This window comes from Melozone crissalis, unplaced genomic scaffold, assembly GCF_028551555.1.
Source record: "Melozone crissalis strain CALT ecotype California unplaced genomic scaffold, PUWL_Pcris_2 ptg000059l_1, whole genome shotgun sequence".
Taxonomy (NCBI): Eukaryota; Metazoa; Chordata; class Aves; order Passeriformes; family Passerellidae; genus Melozone; species Melozone crissalis.
Window position 1 is genome coordinate 2,010,215 of NW_026535837.1, and position 21,877 is coordinate 2,032,091.

The 21,877-nt window shown below is 48.2% G+C and overlaps 1 protein-coding gene across 6 annotated transcripts in view; it reads right to left on the reverse strand.

Annotated features, from left to right (window-relative positions):
* FRMD4A (FERM domain containing 4A) overlaps positions 1 to 21,877 on the reverse strand; it is a 378,398-nt gene that overhangs the window by 19,474 nt on the left and 337,047 nt on the right. For all 6 annotated transcript variants that reach the window (XM_054287522.1, XM_054287520.1, XM_054287521.1 and 3 more), the window contains 4 exons: positions 20,541 to 20,617; positions 16,256 to 16,394; positions 10,366 to 10,507; positions 1,919 to 2,052 (listed from right to left, as the gene is read on the reverse strand). In XM_054287522.1, coding sequence (XP_054143497.1) covers positions 1,919 to 2,052; positions 10,366 to 10,507; positions 16,256 to 16,394; positions 20,541 to 20,617 — 492 coding nt within the window. The remainder of the gene's footprint in view (positions 1 to 1,918; positions 2,053 to 10,365; positions 10,508 to 16,255; positions 16,395 to 20,540; positions 20,618 to 21,877) is intronic.

The following is a 21,877-nucleotide window of genomic DNA, read 5'->3' on the forward strand; positions in this document are numbered from 1 at the left end:
CTGCCAGCTCTTAATGTGCTGACAGATGGGCTCTGGCCAGCCCTGCCACAGCACATCAAGGAGTTACTGCTCCTCATTCCCAGCTCCCTGCCCCAGTGGGAGCTTTTGCCTGCATGCTGCTGCTCCTGAAGTGCCTGAGGCTGCACCAAAATCAGGGCTGGTGTTAAAGGAAAGGCACTGGGCTGTGAGCTCCTGCAGCTGTGGCACAGGCACATCTTCCCCTGCATCCGGTGCTGCTGCAGGGATTACTCATCAGCAGTCAGGCAGGGTTAGCTCAGGGTAGTAAATTCCTCTGGGCCAAGCAGAGCCTCCAGACCTTGACAGTCAGCCCCTGAAGAGCTGTGATTTTTTTCCTGTGGATGATCTCAGCTCAATGGACTTAAGAGATTGGATCTCATCCTGTGACCTTTCTCACAGCACAAGTTGTTTGCTGAAATCAACCAGGACTTCTCAGGTGGGAAGGGATTGCTCCCATGGAGTAAAGAATGGGAACAGGGGCAGCAGAGATTTCTGCTGATGCTCTTTGTTGAGAGGTATTTTCCCCAACTTGTTCTTTTTGGCATTAAAACCACACATTAATTGAAACAAAGTGCAATGAGACCTGAATCAGTGACCCATTTCTCCCATTTTTGTCAAAAGGCAGATACACATCAAATATTAAGCAAGAACTGGAAGATCTCTGTGCCACCGTCTGCAGCCAGCTTCCTGCTGTGTTACATGTTACAATTTGTTATTAAAATCAGATACACAGGCCTGGTAAACAAGGGAGGATTGCTGAATGACCTGAGTACATTGCTAAATCTCCACACACAGCTGCAGCAGAGCTGTGATTTCCCCAAACATTAAACTGATCACTAAATGGCCTCCTATGTACTCCGAAATGAGCTGGCAGGGGAGTGGTGAGGTTATGAGTTCCTGGGCTGCCCTCCATGACCTGGGATGACCACAGTGCTTCCTCTCTGCAAGGTCTGCCTCCACACTGGCATTCCTTTCCAGGAGTTCCAGAGCTGACTGGGTGAAGGCAATCTCCATGGAGCAGATAAGACCTTGTGTGCTGTATGGCACAGCATGCTTGGAGAAGAAAAGTATGTAAAGTTGGGCCTGCTCCAAGAAGAAAGTGTGCCAGCCTCAGGGCTATTTTTGCTAATGGAGTAAAAAGTCTCTGAGAAGTGATGACCAGCACATAGAACAGCCTTCCTATGGCATTTAAGTAGCAGGATAGTCTTATCAAAGTTAATAAGAAGCCTGGCTGAATGCAATATATTCACAATTTCAAAGAGAACACATGGATGCTGAGCACCCTCCTTGTCCAAGCCAACGGGGCACCCAGCTGTGACCGTGTTCATTCACAGGGGCCTCAGGATGAGGGAAGAGATGAACATCTGACTCCATGCTTCAGAAGGCTTGATTTATTATTTTATGATATATATTACATTAAATCTCTACTAAAAGAATAGAAGAAAAGGTTTCATCAGAAGGCCAGCTAAGGATAGCAAGGCAAAGAATGATAACAAAGGTTTCTGCTCGGACAGAGAGTCTGAGCCAGCTCACTGTGATTGGCCATTAATTAGAAACAACCACATGAGACCAATCACAGATCCACCTGCTGCATTCCACAGCAGCAGATAACCATTGTTTACATTTTGTTCCTGAGGCCTCTCAGATTCTCAGGAGGAAAAATCCTAAGGAAAGGATTTTCCATAAAAGCTGTCTGCAACACCCAGCTGATGTGGGGAAAAAAGCCCTGGACTTTGCAAGCTGGGGTTGAAACAGCTGGATCTCCCTGAGGCCATTGTACAATGGGTTTTGTAAGAGGTGACTGTGGAAGGAATCTCATCTCCTGGCCCCACTACAGCTCCAAACAAGGAGGTATAACAAAGCAAGAAGTGTTCCAGGTTACAAAGTGTCCAGCACCCACCGCTTCCCGCAGGCAGAGTTTCTTCAGCTCCTCCAAGCGCTGGCGCAGCGTCTCCTCCAAAGCCTCTTGCCTGGACTTCAGTGCAGCCAGCATGTCTTTCTTGGCAGACTGAGAGCTGTCTGACTCTTGGGAACCTGTCAATAAACAATGATTTCACTAAGCCAGCTGACAGCAGAACACACATCTGGAGAGCCTGTAATTTTACCACAGCCTGGACGCAGCCCTTCCAACAAGAAATGGGACTGTGACATGAAGCAGGTGTTACCCAGGCACTTCTGTTTACAGCAAATCCTTAATGTTTAAGCTAACAGTCAGAGATTCAACAGTGGAGCACATAAAGACGTTTGTAACCATTATCTGGAAAAATAAAAGCAGTAAAATGATTCATCTTAAGATCTTAGAGGAAACCCACATACAATTCCCATGAAAGCTCCCAGGGGCAAAGTACAGTTTACAAAACCCTGGAGATGCATTTTTTGGAAATTAAATCTAGGAGAAACCATTTGACAATACAGCCTACTTCTTAAGAACTGCAATTATCCCAGTAGCAAACATGTAATTCAATCCACTTACAAGGCCCGTTCTATGAAAAACTGTAATGGAACAAAATTACCTAGGAAGATTCCTGTAAAACACACCAAAAAACCCCAACCATAGCTCCTTCTGGGGTAGTAGCTGTTTCTTGTAAAGATGTAGGTTGAGATACTTAACTGCATGTCCAAATGGCTTGGCTTTTCAAGTGGCAATTACCAGCAACTCCCACTGAAGTAGGGCTGGGCATTAAGTCAGACTCTGTTGCTCAGATGTCATGACAACATTTGTAATTTCAGCTCTTCAGGGGAACTTCTTCATGAAGCAACCTCATCCTCTGTCACTATGTTTCCCCCACACACAGTAAAGGATGGATATTCTCCTTATCCCTCCTTTTGCTGCTGGTGTATCAATAGAAGCATTTTTTTCCAGCAGTGACCTGTTCCCTGCCCCTCCTGAGCAATGGCACAGAGCAAGCAGACCTTCATTATCTGCAGCAGTCAGATACAACAGGATGCTACATGAAATTTTCTGTGCACCTGTCATCAGATGGGGGTTAGAGGGGCCTCCAAGCATTCAGTGAAAACACTCAGCCCAAGGAGGTTGAAAAAGCTGTTATTTCACAGAGCTTTGGAACGAATCTGGGAACAATTCTTTATTTTGGCAGCAAAACAGTGAAATTTGTGCTTTCAGCTTCATCTTTCATTGCTACTATTCCAGCAGACCATTAAAGCTAAATTGAAAGGGGATTGGGGCAAAAATTGCTACAAAACATTTCTCCATTGGCTCAGGGGGATCAGGGAATCTCACAGATCTTTTCCACCAGTATTTTCTGCAGATAACTGGCTAATTTATTAACCACTTATTAAACCACTAATTTATTCAGTGAAACACCACTCTGCTTCCTTACACCTTTTAGTGAGCTATCCTGAAGTGAAGGTAGAGGAAAAGATCTCCCTAAAGGTCAGCCAGGCTGAGCATCATCAGACAAAGGAGGAGAACCTCACAGTAAGATATCTGTGTAATTGCTGTAGTCATCATTGTTTTATTTGTGTTTGCCCTCCTAAAGCAACAAAACTCAACTCTGCAGACACTTCTGTGCTGGAAGAACTTGATGGGACCTTCTAGAGGAGCCCTGTGCTTGCACTGGCAGGGAAAGTCCTCTCCAGCACTCAGTAATTCTGAATAGTAATCCTGGTGAACAGGTATTAGAAAAACTGAGCTGCTGAATTTCTTCATGGACTTGTCAACAAACTGCAGAGTCCTGGTAAAAAGTTGCTCACGATTCCAGCAGATGTTTGGAACCTTTTTCTTTTTTTCTTTTCTGACAACTTGAATGACCTATGTTTTCCTTTCAACTGCTCTTCCCCTTTCCTTCCTCTGTCTGCTCCATACCTCCACAGCAGGCTCAGATTTATTTTTAAAAGCTATTCCTTTTTGCTGTGTGGGTTGCCACAGCAGCTACACAGAAACATTTACAAGCATCTGGCCAGCCCCCTGTGCTGATTTGCGGTGTGCCCACAAGCAGGAAACAAAAGGCTGCTGGCTGGGCTGGTAGGGACCCAAATCAAGCCCAGACAGTTCACAGCATCTGCTCCAGCTGTGTTTTCCATGTGAGAACCATGCTGCTCTCAACCCTGACACAATTGGTGCACATTTTGTCCACTGAGTGCCCATTTTGCCATCTTTTTCACTGCTCCCACAAAACAAAGGAACTGGAGGGGACCTGGAAGCACACAGTCACATTCTGAGTGAAGCAATGGGATTACTGCTGAAACCAAAGTCATTCACTCACTGGCACTAATGTTGGTTTTGAATTTTTATTTAAAAGCTGAATTATTTTGCAGTGTATTATTAGATTTTCATTGGCTGGATTCTCTGCTTGTTCTCATGGGTGAAAAGGAACTGGTAACTTGATCAGTCAAGAGAACCACCACTGCATGAGATGACTGTAAATGAGCAGAGAACAATGCTTTGTATTGCTGGGTGCCTATGGCTTCCATTAGAGGCATTTTATTTATAAATATGAATCAATCCTACCTTGAATAAGGCTGTGATCAGGGATCCACTTCTAAACCCAGTGGCAATTGACCCAAAAATGTCATGACAAATCAAAATGCCGTAAAAACAACCAAGAAATAAACAAAGACCAGCACAAATCAAACCAATCAAGCAGCTACTACCTTAAATCAGCCTTGTTAGATATGGTCACTGAGTCATGGCTGCCCAGTGCCTTCCAAAGGGGATCAGCAACAGAGAAAAATCAGTCCTAAGAGATCAGCCTAAGAGGCTCCTACAACAACAGAAATGGTTGACTGGGAGGCTTTCTCAGGTGTTTTATCTCCCACAATTAGGGTTAACTCCTAATGCAGTAAATGGGAGAAATGTTGCTGAAATATATGATTTTCCTATATGGCATTTGTGCCTTTTTTCTGGAAATTATTTTTCAGCCTCCTACCCATTTGCAGTGCAAGGATTTACCAAACTGCATTTTAACACACTCTTCTGCAGAACCATTTGATGTCCCTAAAACAAAAAGAGTTTTGAAAATACACCAGGCAGGAGGCACAAGGCCTTCTCCTGGTGGCCACCAGGGAGCTGCTGAACTGGGGGCTGGTTTTATGTGTATGTAGGGGGATATGTGCCCTTTCTTTCTCAGCACACAGGATGGGACACAGGCCTTGGTGACCTAAATGTCCACTTAATGCCCTACTAATTTGTGGAAGCAGCACTCAACTTCAGATAACCACATGGCCCCTCTGAGTGATTTCTTCATCCACTGACATTCAGGAGAACATGAGCTGAGAAATGCAGGGGGGAACATGATCCTCCCTGTCCAACTCCTTCTCCAGCAGAATTCATGGCTGAACTTCACCAATGCTAACAGGTCGAGTTCTGCTCACTTCCATACTGGTGAGGTCAGGACAGTCTTGGGGATGTCGAAGGGGACATGCAGCACATGGGTCACACCCCTGAAGGATCTGGTCAATTGTTATTCAGGTACAGGTCTGCTGGGGTCCAAGACAAAGTTTGCTTTAAAGCCTGCCAAAGGGGTGAGAACAGACACCACTTTGGAGAGAAGAGTCCTACCAGTGACTCATTGGTTGTATTTCCTCCATCTATTGTAGCAGAGTGGAGTCAGCTTGGAAAAGGGATGAATGAGAAGGATGAAAACAAGTAGGGAGGACAGATGAGATGCTGAAGAGCAGAGAGAGCCAAGTCTTGGTGACCCCAACACTCAGGGGAGAGGAGAGGAGATGCAACAAGGTGGCTGAGCAGCAGCAGCAAGGCAAAAACACCCAGGCATCTCTTCTCTGTCTCATTCTCCAAGTCTCCTGCTCCAGGAAAAACACATCTAAATATGGCAAACCCTCACTCTACATCCGGCTGCTGGCTCCAGCTCGCTGGCATTTGGCTCGGGTCCCTGTGGAAGGTCCCCTGAGCAGGGAGGGAAGTTTCCCCCACGCTCACTCTGTGCCAGAGCCTGGGCTGACTCACTGCCCCAGGATGTCAGTGCACAGCCAGCAGCAGCCCCAGACAGCCCCTATCTGTGCTCTCTGCCCAACACATGGATTTCCTCTGCGGCGTGGTATTGAAACAGGATGACCCCTGTGGCAGGGAGAAATGATGCAGAGCACTCCAACTTATCAGAAGGCTAATTAATTACTTTATTATGCTGTATTATTCTATACTATATTACATCTAAACTGAATCTGCCACTCCACTGCAGTCCTCTCATGACTGTCAGCCAACAGTCCCGACACACACACACACACACACACACACACACACACACAGACACACTCTTGGCCCTGACAGGCCAAGGAAACAAAACACCATCACTCTGGGTAAACAACCTCCATATTGCATTCTACTTTGGCACAAACACAGGCACAGCAAATGATAGAATTGTTTTTCTTTCTCTGACGTTCAGAGAATGTGAAACCCAGAAATATTCCTGGGAAAAACTGTGCCTTGCTTTTCTCTCTGAAGAGAAATGTGGTGACACCACGGGAGCTCAGCTGGAGCTGCTCCACAGAGGATGAGCTCAGATCTCCTGTAGGCTCTCTCCTTCACCAGCCCTGCACTCACTCCCTCACTCCTGGTGGGTGCTGTGTATCTGCTGGATTCACTCCAGCTGGGACACAGCCCTGCCGGATGCAGCGGCAGCGCTGGGAACTGCCTGGACTCTGCTGTGGTGTTTGCAAACAGAAACAGCCCCTGCACAGAAACTCCCACTGCTGCAGAAGGAATGGGGCTCAGGGGCTGGAGGCTCCTTGAATGTGCCTGTGGAGCTAAAGCAGAGATGCTCATCTGGGATCGCCTCTGCCCACAGAGATGAGAGGTGGTCTGGAGTTCAGTCCAACTGTTGTAGATAGATAATGAGATGATTTGCTCTTGCAATTAAAAGATAACTGTTGTGTGAATATTAATAAAAGCTTTAGTGATGTATAGTTATGTTATCCTAGTTTAGATGCCCTCTGTTCTCCCCATAGTTCCCTTTCACCCTCCTGTATTGTTGCCATCAGACAGCCATGGTTGTCTAGGACAGGTACAAAGAAGGCAGCACAGGTGTCCCTTGCATGGGGCAGTTGGGAATGGAAAAGCTTGGTGCTTAGGGGGTGAGGCATGGCAACACCTTACCTCCAATCAAGGTACAAGAAAGCAGTCTCCAGTGACAAATGGCAAAGAAGAGCTGACTGACAGACTTTGGGAGGGGCCAGGGCTGGCTGATGCAATCCCCAGGGGTATAAAAGACTGAGCATCCATCCTGAAGATGAACTGGCTGCATGGTATGCACGAGGGGCAGTTCCCAGTGCTGCAGCTTTTTCCTTATGTAGTCCTCTGCTGTTTTTTTGTTACGGTTTAATAAACCTTTTTACATTTCTCACACAACCATAACCAGGAGAATACAGGGCTCCTCACTAGCTTGCAGACCTGCAGAGCTCTTATGGCACAGACTCCGAAGGAAAAATCCATCATAGAACCAACCTGGTTTTGTTCTGCTGGCTTTGATTTGGTTCCTGCCTGTGCAAAAGCAGAGATTTCACTCACAGGCAAATCTCTCCCCAGATGTCCAGGGATGGCCCACAGACCCTGAGCAGAAGATCCCTGAGCTAAATCACAGCAGCCCACTGTCCTAGGCAGAACCCTTCAGATCCAAAATGAGGACAGAAGTTAGAGTCAGCTTATCAGAAATGGATTTGGGCATCAAAATTACAAATCTGCACTGGAGAGCCTGAGATCAAGGGTGTGGGAAAAATGAAGGAGTTACGGCTTTGGTCTTGAAGTGCTGTGATCAAGAGGAAGCCACTTCCCAGTGTGTAAGACTTCATCTCCCCTCTGCTGTCTCTTGAGACTGTAAGTGATGTGGAGCAGTGACTGCCTTGTACTGCACAGCAGGATCTTCTCCAGACAGTGTGACAGCTGGAAGCAACAACAAACTTTTCCTTGCAGACTTGCTGCAAGCCCAGGGGAGACATGCCAGTTTTGGCACACTGCTCATGGCTCTGATGGCCCCCCAGTGAGGAGGAGTGAGATGGAGGGAGGAAATGACTACAATAATTTTCAGGAAAAAAAAGGACTGAGAATAGTAGGGAAGTGGGGGCAAACAGAGATTCATTCCTGACCTTGTGATTTTGAGTCACTTGAGGTATTTATAGCCTGGAAGTCTGCTGTGGCCACTTAATCATTTGCACTTATTCTCTCCAGCATGCAGGCTGTACTGAGATAACCCATCATTGTTGTGGTTGTGTGCCGATAATCTTTGGCACAATGGGAGGAAACACAAAGCCTGGGACAGAGCCAGTGACTGTGCCCAGTGGGACAGACACTGAATGCCCCCTCCCATCCAGTGGGACAGGGATGGGCCACCTCCACCAGCCAGGCAGGAGGGAGGGGGATCTTGCAGCAGAGAGGTCTGAGTGTGGAAACAATCCAGGGTTTCCAATTCCCTGATACCTGACCTGGGCCAGACATTTTCTCTAAATACTTTCTTGTTGCTGCTGGTAGCAGCAAACCCTGCAGCTCTCCTCAACATTTTGGGGAGAGCCCTGTCCTCAGAGCTGGCAGCTCAGAAGAAAGGCACACGGAGGCAGCTGTGCTCACTGGCCCACCAGCAGCACCTTGACAGAGACAGAGGCTCACACAGTCCTCTGAAGGCACCCAGGCAGGCAGATCCACCTCCCCAGGACTGAAGAAATGACTCACCTGGTCACTGAACTCTGGGTGGGTCTACTCACTGGTGCAATTCTGATGAGTCTACAAACCCTGTGCTCAGCCAGAAAGGTGCAGGGAGCACAGAAAGTTCACAAATAAAAGCATGGGCAGCTCCCAGTTTGGAATTTTCATACACTTATCCCTGAGAGATGCTGGGCCCACCCCAGCTTTTCTGAGCCTGATTTTTTGCTGGCTTTCACATGACTACTGCTCTCTCCAGGTGTAAGAGCAGAAGCAGACCCCAGTGTTGTTTTTTATTTTTCCAGGAACACAAAAAGTCCATGTATTAACATGGAAACAGGATTACTACCAAGTAGCTCTTACAAACTTAGGAATGGTGCCCAGGAGGCTGAGATCTTGGAAAGACCTTAAGAGCTTTCTCGGGGTACTTAATGCTATTTACTTTCCAGCAGGAGAGCTGGAAAAAATGCCAAACAAACAAAGACTTCCAACAACCTGACACCAATCTGGGAGCTGCTGAGCTACTGCAACTCCCCAAGCGATGGGAGGCACAGACAGAGGATTGTACACTTTGTCAGGAAGAGCTCAGGAGCAGAAAGGCAACTCTGTTTGCAGGCAAGGCAAGGAATTGCACAGCAAGCAGCTCTGGAAGCACTGCACATTTTAACCCCTTGCTGAGCATTTTCCAAGCAGGATTTTAAGAGACATGAGGGATATAGTGATGCAAAGCTAAATCACTACATCAGTGTGGGCTCAGTTTTAAAGCATTTGCATTCTTAGATAGGTTCTTCCTTTGTCCAAGCCTGAGAAAGTTATTTTCTGCTGTTACACATCTCAACACATTTGGTTTTGATAAATTGGTGTGATGCTTAACAGAAGGTATTTAATTGTCTGAAACTGTTAATTATGGTGATATGAAGAAACCTTGCCCTCCTGAAGAGCTCACCTAAGCACCTTCAAGCTCTTTGCTAAATTTCACCTGCTGCTTTAAGCCTGCAGTGACATTTCTTACTGTTTTGCACACAGCTTGCGTGGTTCAGATTGACAGAAAAGTATCAAAGAGTCACAACCTCCTGACCTGCCTTCTCCAGTCCTTCTCTCCTCCTGCTCTAGCTCTCCTCTGCATCACCTTCCCTTGGGTTTCTCTCACACATGACATCTTCCTCACACAGCAAAGCGCTCTAAGCCACAACAAGAAACCTTCAGGACCCTGGCACTAGTTTGGCAGAGTGCTATGGAACAGTTCTGTGGAGCCTGGGACAGCAGCCAAATCCCAGCAACAGGGAGGCAAAGCAGATGTGCACTCAGTGAAGAAGGCACCCTGTTTCAACAATGCTGAGGAACATCACCAGTTCCCAGCCTCAGTTTCCCTTGTGAGCTGCACTGGGTGATTGCTTCCCCACTGCTGGCTGGGCACTCCTTCACAAACCCATCTGCTTCAGGATAAGCTGGACACCAAGGGATGGTTAGGGTAGAAATTGTGAAAGTTTCAGCTGGAAATTGAGAGGTTGGAGATGACATCCTGGTGTCAAGGAGGAAATGAGTGGTGGTGAAGAGAGAGGGGGAGGCTGCTGCCTGTGCTGTTTGTGGAGCAGTGTGCTGAGAGATGCACTGCCACCTGGACAGACAGAAAGACTAAAGGGAAGTGACTTTCATTTCTGCAGTGCAGCTTCTGGCTGCTCCCCATTTACCATGGCCATGGCCCTTCCCACCACACTCCCTCCAGTTACACCTACCTGATGACAGGAGACTCCCGCTGCTTCCACTGATAATTTTGCCTTTACTCCCCATGTTGGCCAGCTTTGAGGTCTTGAGGGTTCCAGTTTCAGTCAGGTCAATTGCAATCTCACTCAGGCTTCTTGCAGCATGAATCTTGGACTGGAGGTGGACACAGGAGTCAGTAATGATTTAACGCCTTTTGAAAGCTCACAGAAAGACAAAAACCTTTTGCTGTGGCAGGAAACAGGCCTCCACAGCAAACTTGGATTATTTTACAAGAATAGAAGCAATCTGGCACAGTATTCACTACTGTACTTTTTACATTCTTAAGTGGGTACAATTCTGGCATTGCTTCCTGTTTGGGTTTTTCTCTGCTTTGCCATGCACATTTTTTCTCTCTTAAACAAAGGACATATGGAGTCACTGTTTTACCACATACAATAAGAAACCTTCAGAAATGCCATCATAATAACCTGCTGAAAAGCTCAAAGGCTAAAGACCATCTCTAGCATCTAAAGGAAGCCAGAAGGGGCCTTCACAAATCATCAATAAGTTTTGGAACAAGACACAGTGAGGACATGCCTTAAATGGGCTGTCATGAGAAGCTGGAAGAAAATCCTGACAAGAAAACACATTTAGGTTATTGTCCAGACTAACAAGCTGCATGCAATGCCCCTACTGTGAGGGACCTCTTCAAAGCATTAACATTACTCTAGAGGAAACAACAGCCAGCCCAGCTCTGCAACTGGCCACACGAGGGCATGGCCATTGTTCCCCACCAAATGTCAACAAGATTGCTGAAATTTGTAATTACAAGAAAGTAAATAATGCACAGTGCATAAACCTAGAGAACAGAATAGAATAGAATATTTCAGCTGGAATGGACCTCCAACAGTCATCTCAGCCCACTGCTCAAATCTTACAAGCCCTGTGCTTCTGATCTTCCATTAATCTGTCCTTGCAGGGCCACTGACCTCCAATTTTAATTTCCCAGAACACAGAAAGCTGTTGGTATATTTTGCCAAGACTCTCCAACTGCAAGCAGAGTTTTATCCAAAAGGGGGTGAAGCCCCAGTTCAAGATCACTTGAGCATTGACCTCTGCACCTTCTCAAGGCCAGAAGAGACTCAGCCCTGGCCATACAGCTCAGGAGATGGGCACATCATGACTGTGCTAACAAATCAAAGCTGATTGATGTCCACACAGCAGGGTGTGATCTGCTCCCACTGGAAGTAACATGAAACAGGACAACAAGGAATGCTGGTCATGATGGAATCTTCAGTGTTACTTCACATCCTCAGGAAGAAGAAACCATTCCAACAAGAACTAAACCTTAACTGATGGCTGAGTGCTCACCACTGAGCTTCTCAGCTCTGTTGCTGATGTGCTGTGGGGCTTTGGGTAAGACACTTAACCTTAAGTTCTTAGTGATCCCCACCTCTGTTTGCATATCAGTGAAATAATAAGGGAAGGAAAATGTCTCCCTGTAGCACACTGTATTTTTAAGATTAATTTAAGACTGCAAATGAAGACAGCACTGGGAAAGCCTTACGCTGAAAACACCCTCAGAAGTGTTATCATAATTTAATATTCTTGGATATTTATAGGCTCCATCACTGCCATTCTGAGGAACCCAAATGCCTCACAAGCTTATTTCCTCAACAACCCCAATAAAAGGGCATGTGCTATCACTTGTTTGCAAGAGTGAACAGTGCAGTCCTTGTGAGTGCAGAGGCTGAACTACCTGACAAGATATCAGAGCAGATCAGTCAACCAGTACTGTCCCTCTTCAACTAATGCTGTAACCAGTTAGACACTTCTCATTTCCAGCAATTCATCCCTAAAATCAGCCCCAGGAGAAGGACAGCACTCTTTAGCTTCTTGGATCAGATGTTTCTGGTCAGAAAGAAGGCCTGTGAAACATCTTCTTCAAATAGTTCTGGAAGGTTAGTTCCAGGTGAAGAGGAAAATCACTGCTTTTATCTAATGAGATTTCCTTCTCCTGAAGTCTTGATAAGGAGCCTCAGCATGAACTGCTGTCTTGCTGCAATGCCAGACCTTTGGAGGTAACAAACCTCCCAACTGACTTATCCTGCTGATAAATCCCCTGCAGGTGTGTATATGCTGTATAACCCTATGTATCTGTAGGGTCATGTGTACTTTGTATAACCCCAGGAAACAGCTATGTTCATCAAACCCAGTGTCTGCCTGACCCAACACTGAGTCCTGGCAGTGGATGCCTCAGAAAGGCACAAACCCCAGGTCTGCATGGACAGATCCATCCCTCCTGCTCCATGAAGCAGTGCTTTTCCTGTTTTATTTGGACAGTTACAGCAAGCAGCCCTGTAGTTTATTTCCACCCATTTTCAGAATGCAAATTAGGGCACTCTCTGGCCTTGCCTGTCTGACTGGGCACCAACCAAAGTGCTGAGTGAGGGCAGTGTGGCTGCTGGGTGCTGCTGTGGTCCTGGCCAAGGAGCACTGGCTGGAAGTGTACCCTATATAGGGCAAATGAAAAAGTGGTATAAAACCAAAGCCTGGCATCCCTGGAGCAAGGAGAGAAGAAAAACAAACCAGTAGACAGGATCAGCAGGGCAGAGTGAGCTTCCTCTGCAGAGGGTTCAATTCAAACCTGCTGAAACCACAGGAGAAGGTTTTAGATCCAATATTGCAGTTGAGCTAATGGTGCCCTGCACTGAACACTGCAGATGAAACATCTCCTGAAGGAATGGGGTTAACTTTCCTTGCTGCTCAGTCCCTGCTGCCTCCAGCAATGCCAGTCAGCATTGGGTGGTCTGTGCCTTGGACAGGCTCTCAGCAGCAGCAGCAGGAATCAGAGCAACAGCTCATTTCACACAGGCCACTGAGCAGCAGCCAGCTCTGGCCCGTGCAGGCAGTGTGCTGCAGCACAGCACTGCAGAGCTGGGTTACACCCCATTAGTGCTCCCCCAGCCCCACAGTCCCTCCAGGCTCACAAATTTGAAGCACTTAGCACAGACCTGCCAAGTCTCATTTACATGGAGGAAGACTGGCTCATTCATGAGTCATTTCAAAGCATGGGGCCAAACTGATCCCCAGTGCTGTTCTGACAGGGTCAGAGGGTGAAGAAAAATCCTTAAGTGGAATGAGGAAGAAGATGGACACTAGGGATGAATTTATCCCTCTTGCTGCAGTGATGGGGCTTTGCTGGAGGTGATTTTTTGAAACCCTTGTCCTATTTTCTACCAGTTCATTCAGCCAAAAAGCTTTGCACTTGGAGGAATGTGGTGTTGAAAATTCCCACAAAATGGGACTTCTCAAGGTTTCTAGGCCAAGAGTTTGATTGACTCAGTGCAGTCAACAGAGCAAAGACATGCCTTCAAGTCCTGCTGCATCTGTCTCTTGAAAAAAAGGGAAGCTGACAGGAGTTCTGCATGCTGACAAGCTCACTTGGGAAGCTGGGGATCTTTTCAGTCTCCATGCTATGCTTGGATTGCAGGGAGAGAGAGACAGATCAGCAGGGAGCAGACGCTGGGTTCCCAGGGAGCTGGCAGGAGTTCAGCACGGAGTGAGGCTGGGACCTCACTTGCAAAAGGGTCACAATGCAGGCAAAGAGGATTTTATTTCCTTTTAAAATCAAGTGAAGGGTTTTCTTTCCAGTGGAGCTGTTGGTCCAGATCCAACTGGTGCCCAGTTATGTGAGGAGCAGAGTTCAAGCTTGCTTTATCACTGTGTCACATCTCCCAGCATCTAATCTACATCACTAGAGCAAAGGCTCAGCTGTACACTGAGCTCCAGCAGGCTTTTTCCTCTAAGTTTGTTTTTGTTTTTCTTTCTTTTGTCAAAATGATATGAAATGCCAAGTTTGGACATGAAAGGAAGGAATATCTAAGTTTTGCTTTGAAGTTGAGGATTCAATTGAAGTGGGGCCTGAGATTTAAGGGGCTGCAAACCCATGCGACCTGAAACTCAATAAATGTTTGTCTAGGCCCCTGAGAGCTGAACCAAAGACATTTCACATTTTCACATCACCCCACTCTGGGGTATGATTTACTATTTCCCCAAAGTGAAGCTCACATGAGCACTGTGTCCTTGAAGGGATCAGCAGGATGAATTGAACAGATCAATTAAAATTGATGGATCTATCAATATTGACAGTGTCACGTCAAAGATGAGGACAGCAGATGAAAATATCAGTTCCCTTAAGAGAAAAGGACAAAAATATTTGTATGCCTTAACTTCAAAGCCTCAGCATGACCACTGGGATTATTGTGACAAAGCATGCTGACATGGTCACAGACGTGACAGGTTGACAAACGAGGGCTGGTGGGTGGTGCTGCCTGTGGGACTGTGAGAGAGGGGAGATAAAACTGAAACACAATCTGCCAACAACAAAAGGAGTCACTGAAGGGAAGTCCTGGGTGTTTCAGAGACCCAGTTTCTTACCAAAGAAATGAGAGGAGGAGGGAATCTCCTTTTGTTTGTTGATTGCTTGTGACCTAAATACCTTGCAGCTAGATCAGCAAATCCATCTGGCTAAAAGTAAGGAAAAATAAACTTGTATTTGCTTGAAATTTATCCCTGAGATGACAGAGAGGACTATGAACTGCCCTGATGGTCCTGAGCAGAGAAAGGGGACAGGAAAGCTTCCCTTGGTATCAGTGAGTATTTAATTTTGTCCATATTACAGCTGGCACTTAGGCAGGGCTACATCCCTAAATTCCATACAGCTTACAACAACTATGGTGAAACCTGGATTTTTACATTAGATGAGACATGGCCACAGTGAGTGCAACCATGCCCAAGGCATCCAAAAGCCCTCAAAAATAAAATCACAGAGCTTATGATGGGGAAAGCAATGTCAGAAGGGCTTAGAACAAGTGGGACTAACAGCACACTCATGGCCCTCCACGTAATTCCAGAAAGCCAACTCAATTCATTTAACTGGCAGAAAAAATAATGAACTAAAGAAAAACAGGAAAAAGAATTATTTTTCTGCCAGTTTAGTGGGCTGAACTGGCTCATGAAGGGACCTGATAGGGCCAGGGCCTGAGCAAGGAAGGACACACCCCCAGCCTGAAAACGTGTGCAGAGATTTCAACAATAGCAAGATGCTAAGATTGTTTCAGGCATTTGGAGGAACATCACCTGCACATTCTGCCATTTCACCAGAGATGAGGACCAATGCAGGTACCCACTCAGTACAGGCTCTGTTTTCTCTGTGAAGCTTTACACCAGCATGCTCATATGGAGAGGGAAGTCTGCCTGAGAACTCTTTTCTCTGTATCAAAGTAATCTCAAAGTGATCAAAGCAATCTCCTGCTGCTCTGGGTATGCCTAAAATTACTGATGAAAAGAATTAAGAGGAAGAACACATACTCCTCTGGTTTAAAGGTGGTTTCTTTTGTGTGTTGCCTGGCCCTTTGTGAAGCACCAGTTTGTGATAGCTCCTTGTACAGCCAGGCTGTTGAGCCTCCTGGCCCCCCTGCTAAAATAATATCCCTACCCCTCCTTTCTAGGAAAATACAATAGCAAAAGTCAAGGCACAGCAAGAAGAATCCAGAGACACTTGTAGGTTGTGAAGCTACTTTGAACTCAGTTATTGGAAGCTGCCCTAACTTTATGACAGACATGGAAACCATCCAGACAGGGATGTTGACCCCATCTGCTTGCTAACTTTGGCTCCTTCAATTTGGCCACAGTTCAATGCAACCTTTTCCTCAATTCTTACTCCCATAGGCATGAATATGAATACAAATTTTCTCACTCTGGTCAGGACTAGAACATATCTTTAGTCAATTTGCTTTTTTTTGGGATCTTGAGCAGAAAGGGAGGGCAGGGAAGAAGCCACCATCTGGACCTGATGTGGCTGGGACTGTGGGGAGTGAGAAGGACTCACCCACCACAACTGGCATTTCTCATGCTTACCTTGCTTTGCTTCCTGTCCAGGTAGAACTGGTGTTGACTAATGGCCATAGCCCAGATGGACTTTATTAATGCTGGACAGGCGTACCACGTGTGCACAGCAATGCCACTATGCCCAAAAGTCCTCCTGGTCACAGATGCCCTGGAGAGGAGAAAAGAATGAACTGGAGTTACACAAAGGTTTCACCAGGTTGCTTTCTGTGGCAGAACCTGTCACAGATCTCATAGTAAAAGCTGCTGTCTTTACTTGTGCTAATGGGAAAAAATGTTTAGAAACCAACAACAAATATCTAATCAAGCCAGGAGAGCATTTACTTCAAATATCTCCTCAAGACAGCAGTCTCCAGAGGACTAACAGTAAAGATCATCCAGTTTGCCCAGCTCAGACTGTATCCCTGGGTCTGGTTGATGCTGACTTGCTGCATATCCCAGGGGAGCCACCAAGGCCAAAGCCTGCATGAATCCCCTGTGTCTCACCACATGCAGAGACATCTGAGCCCAAGTCCTCACACCCTCCACTCCCTCCCAAATATCAGGATCCAGGTAACAACTGAAGATCCACAGGATCAAAGGCTGCTTTAGGGAGTGTGAGAGAAACTCTTCATGAACCTGCTTTCCCCACTTGTAAATAGATGTAGCAGGATTTGCCACATGGCATGGGGGCAGGGAGTTGTGAGGCTCAGAGGGGGCTGCCTAGTGCCCTGGAGAGAAGAATGGGACTCGGTGATTAGCTGAGTGAATTTAAAAACAGGAAAAATAAGAGCTAAATATTTCCTCTCTGGGACTCCCAGTTGTTCTCAAACATTAGCAAAAAAACACAGGTTAGGTTTCCCCCTGCTTTCACAGCTGTACAAACCTGCTTGATTATTCCTCCCCATCCCTCAAAAGCAACCCCACCAGCAGAGCCCCTGACACCAGCAGAGTGCACATTCAGGCTCTCAGCCTGAACCTCTGGAACTCCTCCCACTGCAGGGATGGAGCTCTGGCTGGAATAAACCACAGCACTGACCTCCAGAGCCCCAAATAAATGAGGGCCTCCTCTCCAGTCTGTTAAAATGGGTTTTGTGGTAGAGTAGGATTATGAAATGATGTCACATGGGTACAGAGGCTCGCTCAGAAGTGTGACACTTTTAGGGACGTGGATGGTGAAGACAGACCAGTGCAAGAGACAGCCTGGGGTGTGCTACACACAAGTGCCAGAGTCCACATTCAGCAGGGACTCTGAGCCATGCAGGTGTGCAGGTGGCACTGCAGGACAGCCCAGGAGCTCTACTGTGCCATGCAAGGGGGAGTCAGCTCTTTCACCAGCACTCACAAGTCCTCAAGCCTGCTAGGGTTCCCCTCCTGCACCTGCACCTCTCTTCTGGTGCCTGTGGGCCACTGCCTTGTCCAAAGCTGGAGGTGAACATGGAGGGGTGAACAGCTAAAGAAAGTTGTGATAGAGCCAAGAATGAAAGAAAACCGGAACTCTGCAGCAAAATGAGAATTACTGGCAATGTTCAGTCTGGGACAGGGCTGACAGCCATTGCACCAGGGCTTTTTCAGTGCTTCAAAATGTGTTAAAGTCAAATTATGGAGCTACAAATCAGAGTGAAATTTCTGAGAAAGCAGCTGTGGCCAATGCAAACAAGGTCTGAGACAAGTGGGATCTCATGTTTCAGTGTTACCCTGTGCAGAGTCCTTTCCTTGTAAATGGTGCTACAGACCTTGTCCTATTACCAGTACTGTTCTTGGGAGAAAATCTCCATGGATGCAACTGATGGTGCTGGGCTGCCTCATTTCTGTCACTGGACAGGGAATGAAGGCTGTGCTGGGAGGTGTTCTTGAAGCTGAGACTGGAGAGTGGATGCAGCTCTGGATGTTTTATATTGGTCTAGGGACACAAACCACCACAGCACACTGGCACATAAAGCTCTAAGGAAATTAAGGCACTCAAACATGGGCTGAAGCCTTAATTCGGGTGTCCTCCCACTCAGTTCAAACACAGTTATCCTGAATTCTTAGAAATATATTCTGCAATTCATTCATCTTTTCACTGTAAAAGCAGCGATTTCTAATTTTTTTCCTTTTTGAAATCTGTACATATTTTCCTTTAAAACAGCAGACTCTAGATCATCTTCAGACTGTTGGTCAGAGCTGTGGATTTGCTTTTCACAGCCGTGTTTGAAGATCTGAGAGATATAGATCACGGGTGTTTTTTCCACTACTTCCCTCCATGCATGCTACATGCACTATGGAATGAATCCTGTTGATAGCCCCTAAAATGTATAATTTTCCTCCCTTATGAGATAACTAACTGCAGTGAAAGGAGGTTAAATGGCTTGTTGGGGACAGGAAGCCACGGGCAGAGGCAGGGTTTAAAAACATACATTGTGCTGCCCAGCCCTGGCCACAGCCACGGAGCCGTGCTCGCCCTCCTGACTGTGGCTTCGCTGACTCAGGCTCTGGTTTGGCTGGGAGGAGAGGAATGTGGAGAGAGCACTGTGCTGGCTACTCCTCCGCCTCCACAGGCTGAACAACTCCTTGCAGGAGTCCATCCCACATGGCTGGGAGACTACAACCAGAGCTGTCTTCCCACCAGGCCACTGCAGCGTGCTGCGCTGCACTGCAGCCTGAGCGGCAGTTCCACCTGGATGGTGCCACTCTGGATACAAAAATCAATCAAAATTATACAAAATCCAACAAAACTAATTCCTCTGTAGCAAGAAAGTAACAGGCTGACAACCGGGGACAGGGCTTTGTCCTCCTGGTGTTGAGTCAGAGAAACAGAGCAACGGAATAAAGAACGGAAGCTCTTCTGTGTCACTAATTCCTATAATCTAAATACAAATGAGAGACAAGAGGCTGCTCTTTGTGGTCACATTTCACGCACGACATCGAGTTGCAAATGCCACCATGATTTTAAGGTCTCAGAGCTACTTCCTTTCTTTTTCTTGCAACTGCTCCCTCAGGAAACAGGCAGAACTTGGGGCATTTAGGGGCTCCTGGCTGCTGGTTGCTCCCAGCACACATTTCTGACACCTCTCCAGCTGCTGGAGCCTCGGAGGGGGAAGGAGTGCACTACCCCCAGCTCCTGTCGCTGGAATATCTCCCAGTGTATTCTCAACTTTGGGAATTTGCTCTGCTAGATTTCATGTGACTGTTTACATGCTTAATATTAAGCAGATGCTTAGAGGTTCTGCTGATCTGGAGCTGTACAATGACATGAGCTGCTTTACTCGCTGTTTGTTTTAACAAATGCACCTATGCAGACAGGCACCGTTGTACTGGTGTGGCTGTGCTCATATCAGGGTAAATAAGGATAGAAACTGCATGCAAAATTCCCCTAATAAAAGTACATATATTAATACACAGATAGGCATGGGAAACGACTGATCACTGCAACACGCTACTACCAGCAACACATCAAATCAGTCTGGGCAGAGAGATGGTTTCCATCAGTGGTATCATACTTACATTGCAAACAAATCATTGCTTTTAGTCAGAACAACTTTCAGAGCCACACACTCACTGTGTGCAGCAACCATCCAGTAATGCAAACACACCAGGGGTGCTGAACGCACTGATGGGATGCAGCACAGTCCCTGGAACTCTCACATTAGGATTCCAAAGTAAGGAAAAAAAAAAGGCTCCTGTGCCAAAAAGACTGATGGGCTTTCATCCAGGCTGCCGGTGGTAAACCTCTGGTTCTGTGCCATTGCTTTCAGTTGCACTACTGAATATTTATTTACAAAGAAGCGTGTGAGTACAAAATCTGGCGCTCATCTCCGGGCTCGGAGCAAAACACGGGGACAAGGCAAAATCCCCTTTCATACACGAGGGCTGCCAGCACTGCAGCCGAGGCACCGGAGCAGCACAGTCCCAGGGGTCACAAGGTGTCAGAACAGAGGGAAGGGGAAAAAAAACCCGCTGGGAGCCGAGGGGAAACACATCCTCAAAAACGCACACCAGACCCCGAAATGTCCGGCTGAAAGGAAGCAGCAGCCCGCGGCTTGGTACCCGCTGCTTCCCTCTCCCGTGTTCCCCAGCTCCCAAGGGCAGCGAGCCGCGCACAGCAGCGGGAGCAGCACCCGGCTCGGCACAGCATAGCCCGGCTCAGCACAGCCCGGCTCGGCACTGCATAGCCCGGCTCAGCACAGCCCGGCTCGGCACCGCACAGCCGGTTCGGCACCGCACAGCCGGTTCGGCACCGCACAGCCTGGCTCACCCGGCTCGGCACTGCACAGCCCGGCTCAGCCCGGCTCGGCACTGCACAGTCCGGCTCAGCCCGGCCCCTCTCGTGGCTCACCTGCGCGGATCGTGCACCTCCACCGAGAACTTCTTCTCGCGGAAATAGAGGTTCTCCAGCTGCCTCCATTGGAAGATCTGCAAGCAGAAGAAGGGGATGAGGCGCCTCGGCGCGCTCCCCCGCCCGGCCCAGCCCAGCCCAGCCCAGACCCGCTGCCGGCGCTGCGGCGGGAATGCCCCGCTGTGCTCCGCCCCGGCCCCGCGTCCCGCCCGCCTGCACCCGCGGGGCAGCCCCGGGGGCGGGCGGCGGCCTCCGTCCCTCCCTCCCTGCTTCCCTCCTTCCCTCCCTCCCGCCCGCCGGGCCCCGCTACCCGTGGCGGGCTCCGTGCTCGGGGCAGGCGGGGACGGGCGCCGCTTTCACTTTGCGTGTTGAAGACACATAAAAACTCCGGGCAAACCGGGATTCCACTACACTTTCCTTGGAGGGCTGGCACCTGGCGTGGTGCATCGGCCTCTGGCACAGCAGGCTCTCCCCGGGGTGAAGATCCCCCCGCTCCACCCCAGTGCTAATACCCAGCTCTGCTTTTATCCACGTAAAACTGGCAGGAGCATGACCGAGTGGAGTTTATCTGTCCCAGGTGCTGTCAGACTCGTGGTGGCGATGCCCAAGGCTCCAGGTGCTCCCGGCGGTACAAAACACGGCAATGAGCAGGTCATATCTCAGCCTCTGTTTTACAGGCTGTCCTGCCGGGGATATCTCAGAGCAGCATTGGGACAAAGCCTACACTACCACCAAGGGGGAAACTGAGGCATGAAGCTTTTCATGGGGGTGAAATGCGGCGTGCCCTCGCCCCTGAGCCAGCCATGGAGGGCTCAGCGTGCTCCTGGGCAGCAGGATGCGCTTACACGGCCCCTGTGCCCTCACTTCTCAGTGAAATAACACCCATCTCCCGGGCAGGAGGGCGGACCGACCTCAGGACGGCGCGAAGGACGCGGTGACAGTGAAATACTGCCAGCTCCGCAAACTATCACACCGTCACCACCGCGGGCAGCTCCACCACTGCCTCTTCCTTACAAATGAGTAAGCTAGAATCCAAACCCTGGCTTCCAGGCTGCCAATCCACAGGGAGGAGGCAGCCTCCACCCCCCTTGGCATCTCGGACTTCGGCTTCCCTGCACTGCCCGTAGCAAGCAGCAGGGCTGGGGAACGCAGCCCCGCTGCTGGGGAGCACAGGCAGCTGCGCTTTCCCTGATTTACACTCCCTCTCCCACTCCAAGTAGCTTCTGTGGAGTTCCTGTCCTGCCCCCAAGGAAGGCGCTGGCTCCTGACACGCCGAGATAAGGCTCGGCTGCCAGTGTCAGCGCTCTGGAGATAAGTAAACAGGAGGCGTAATTTGA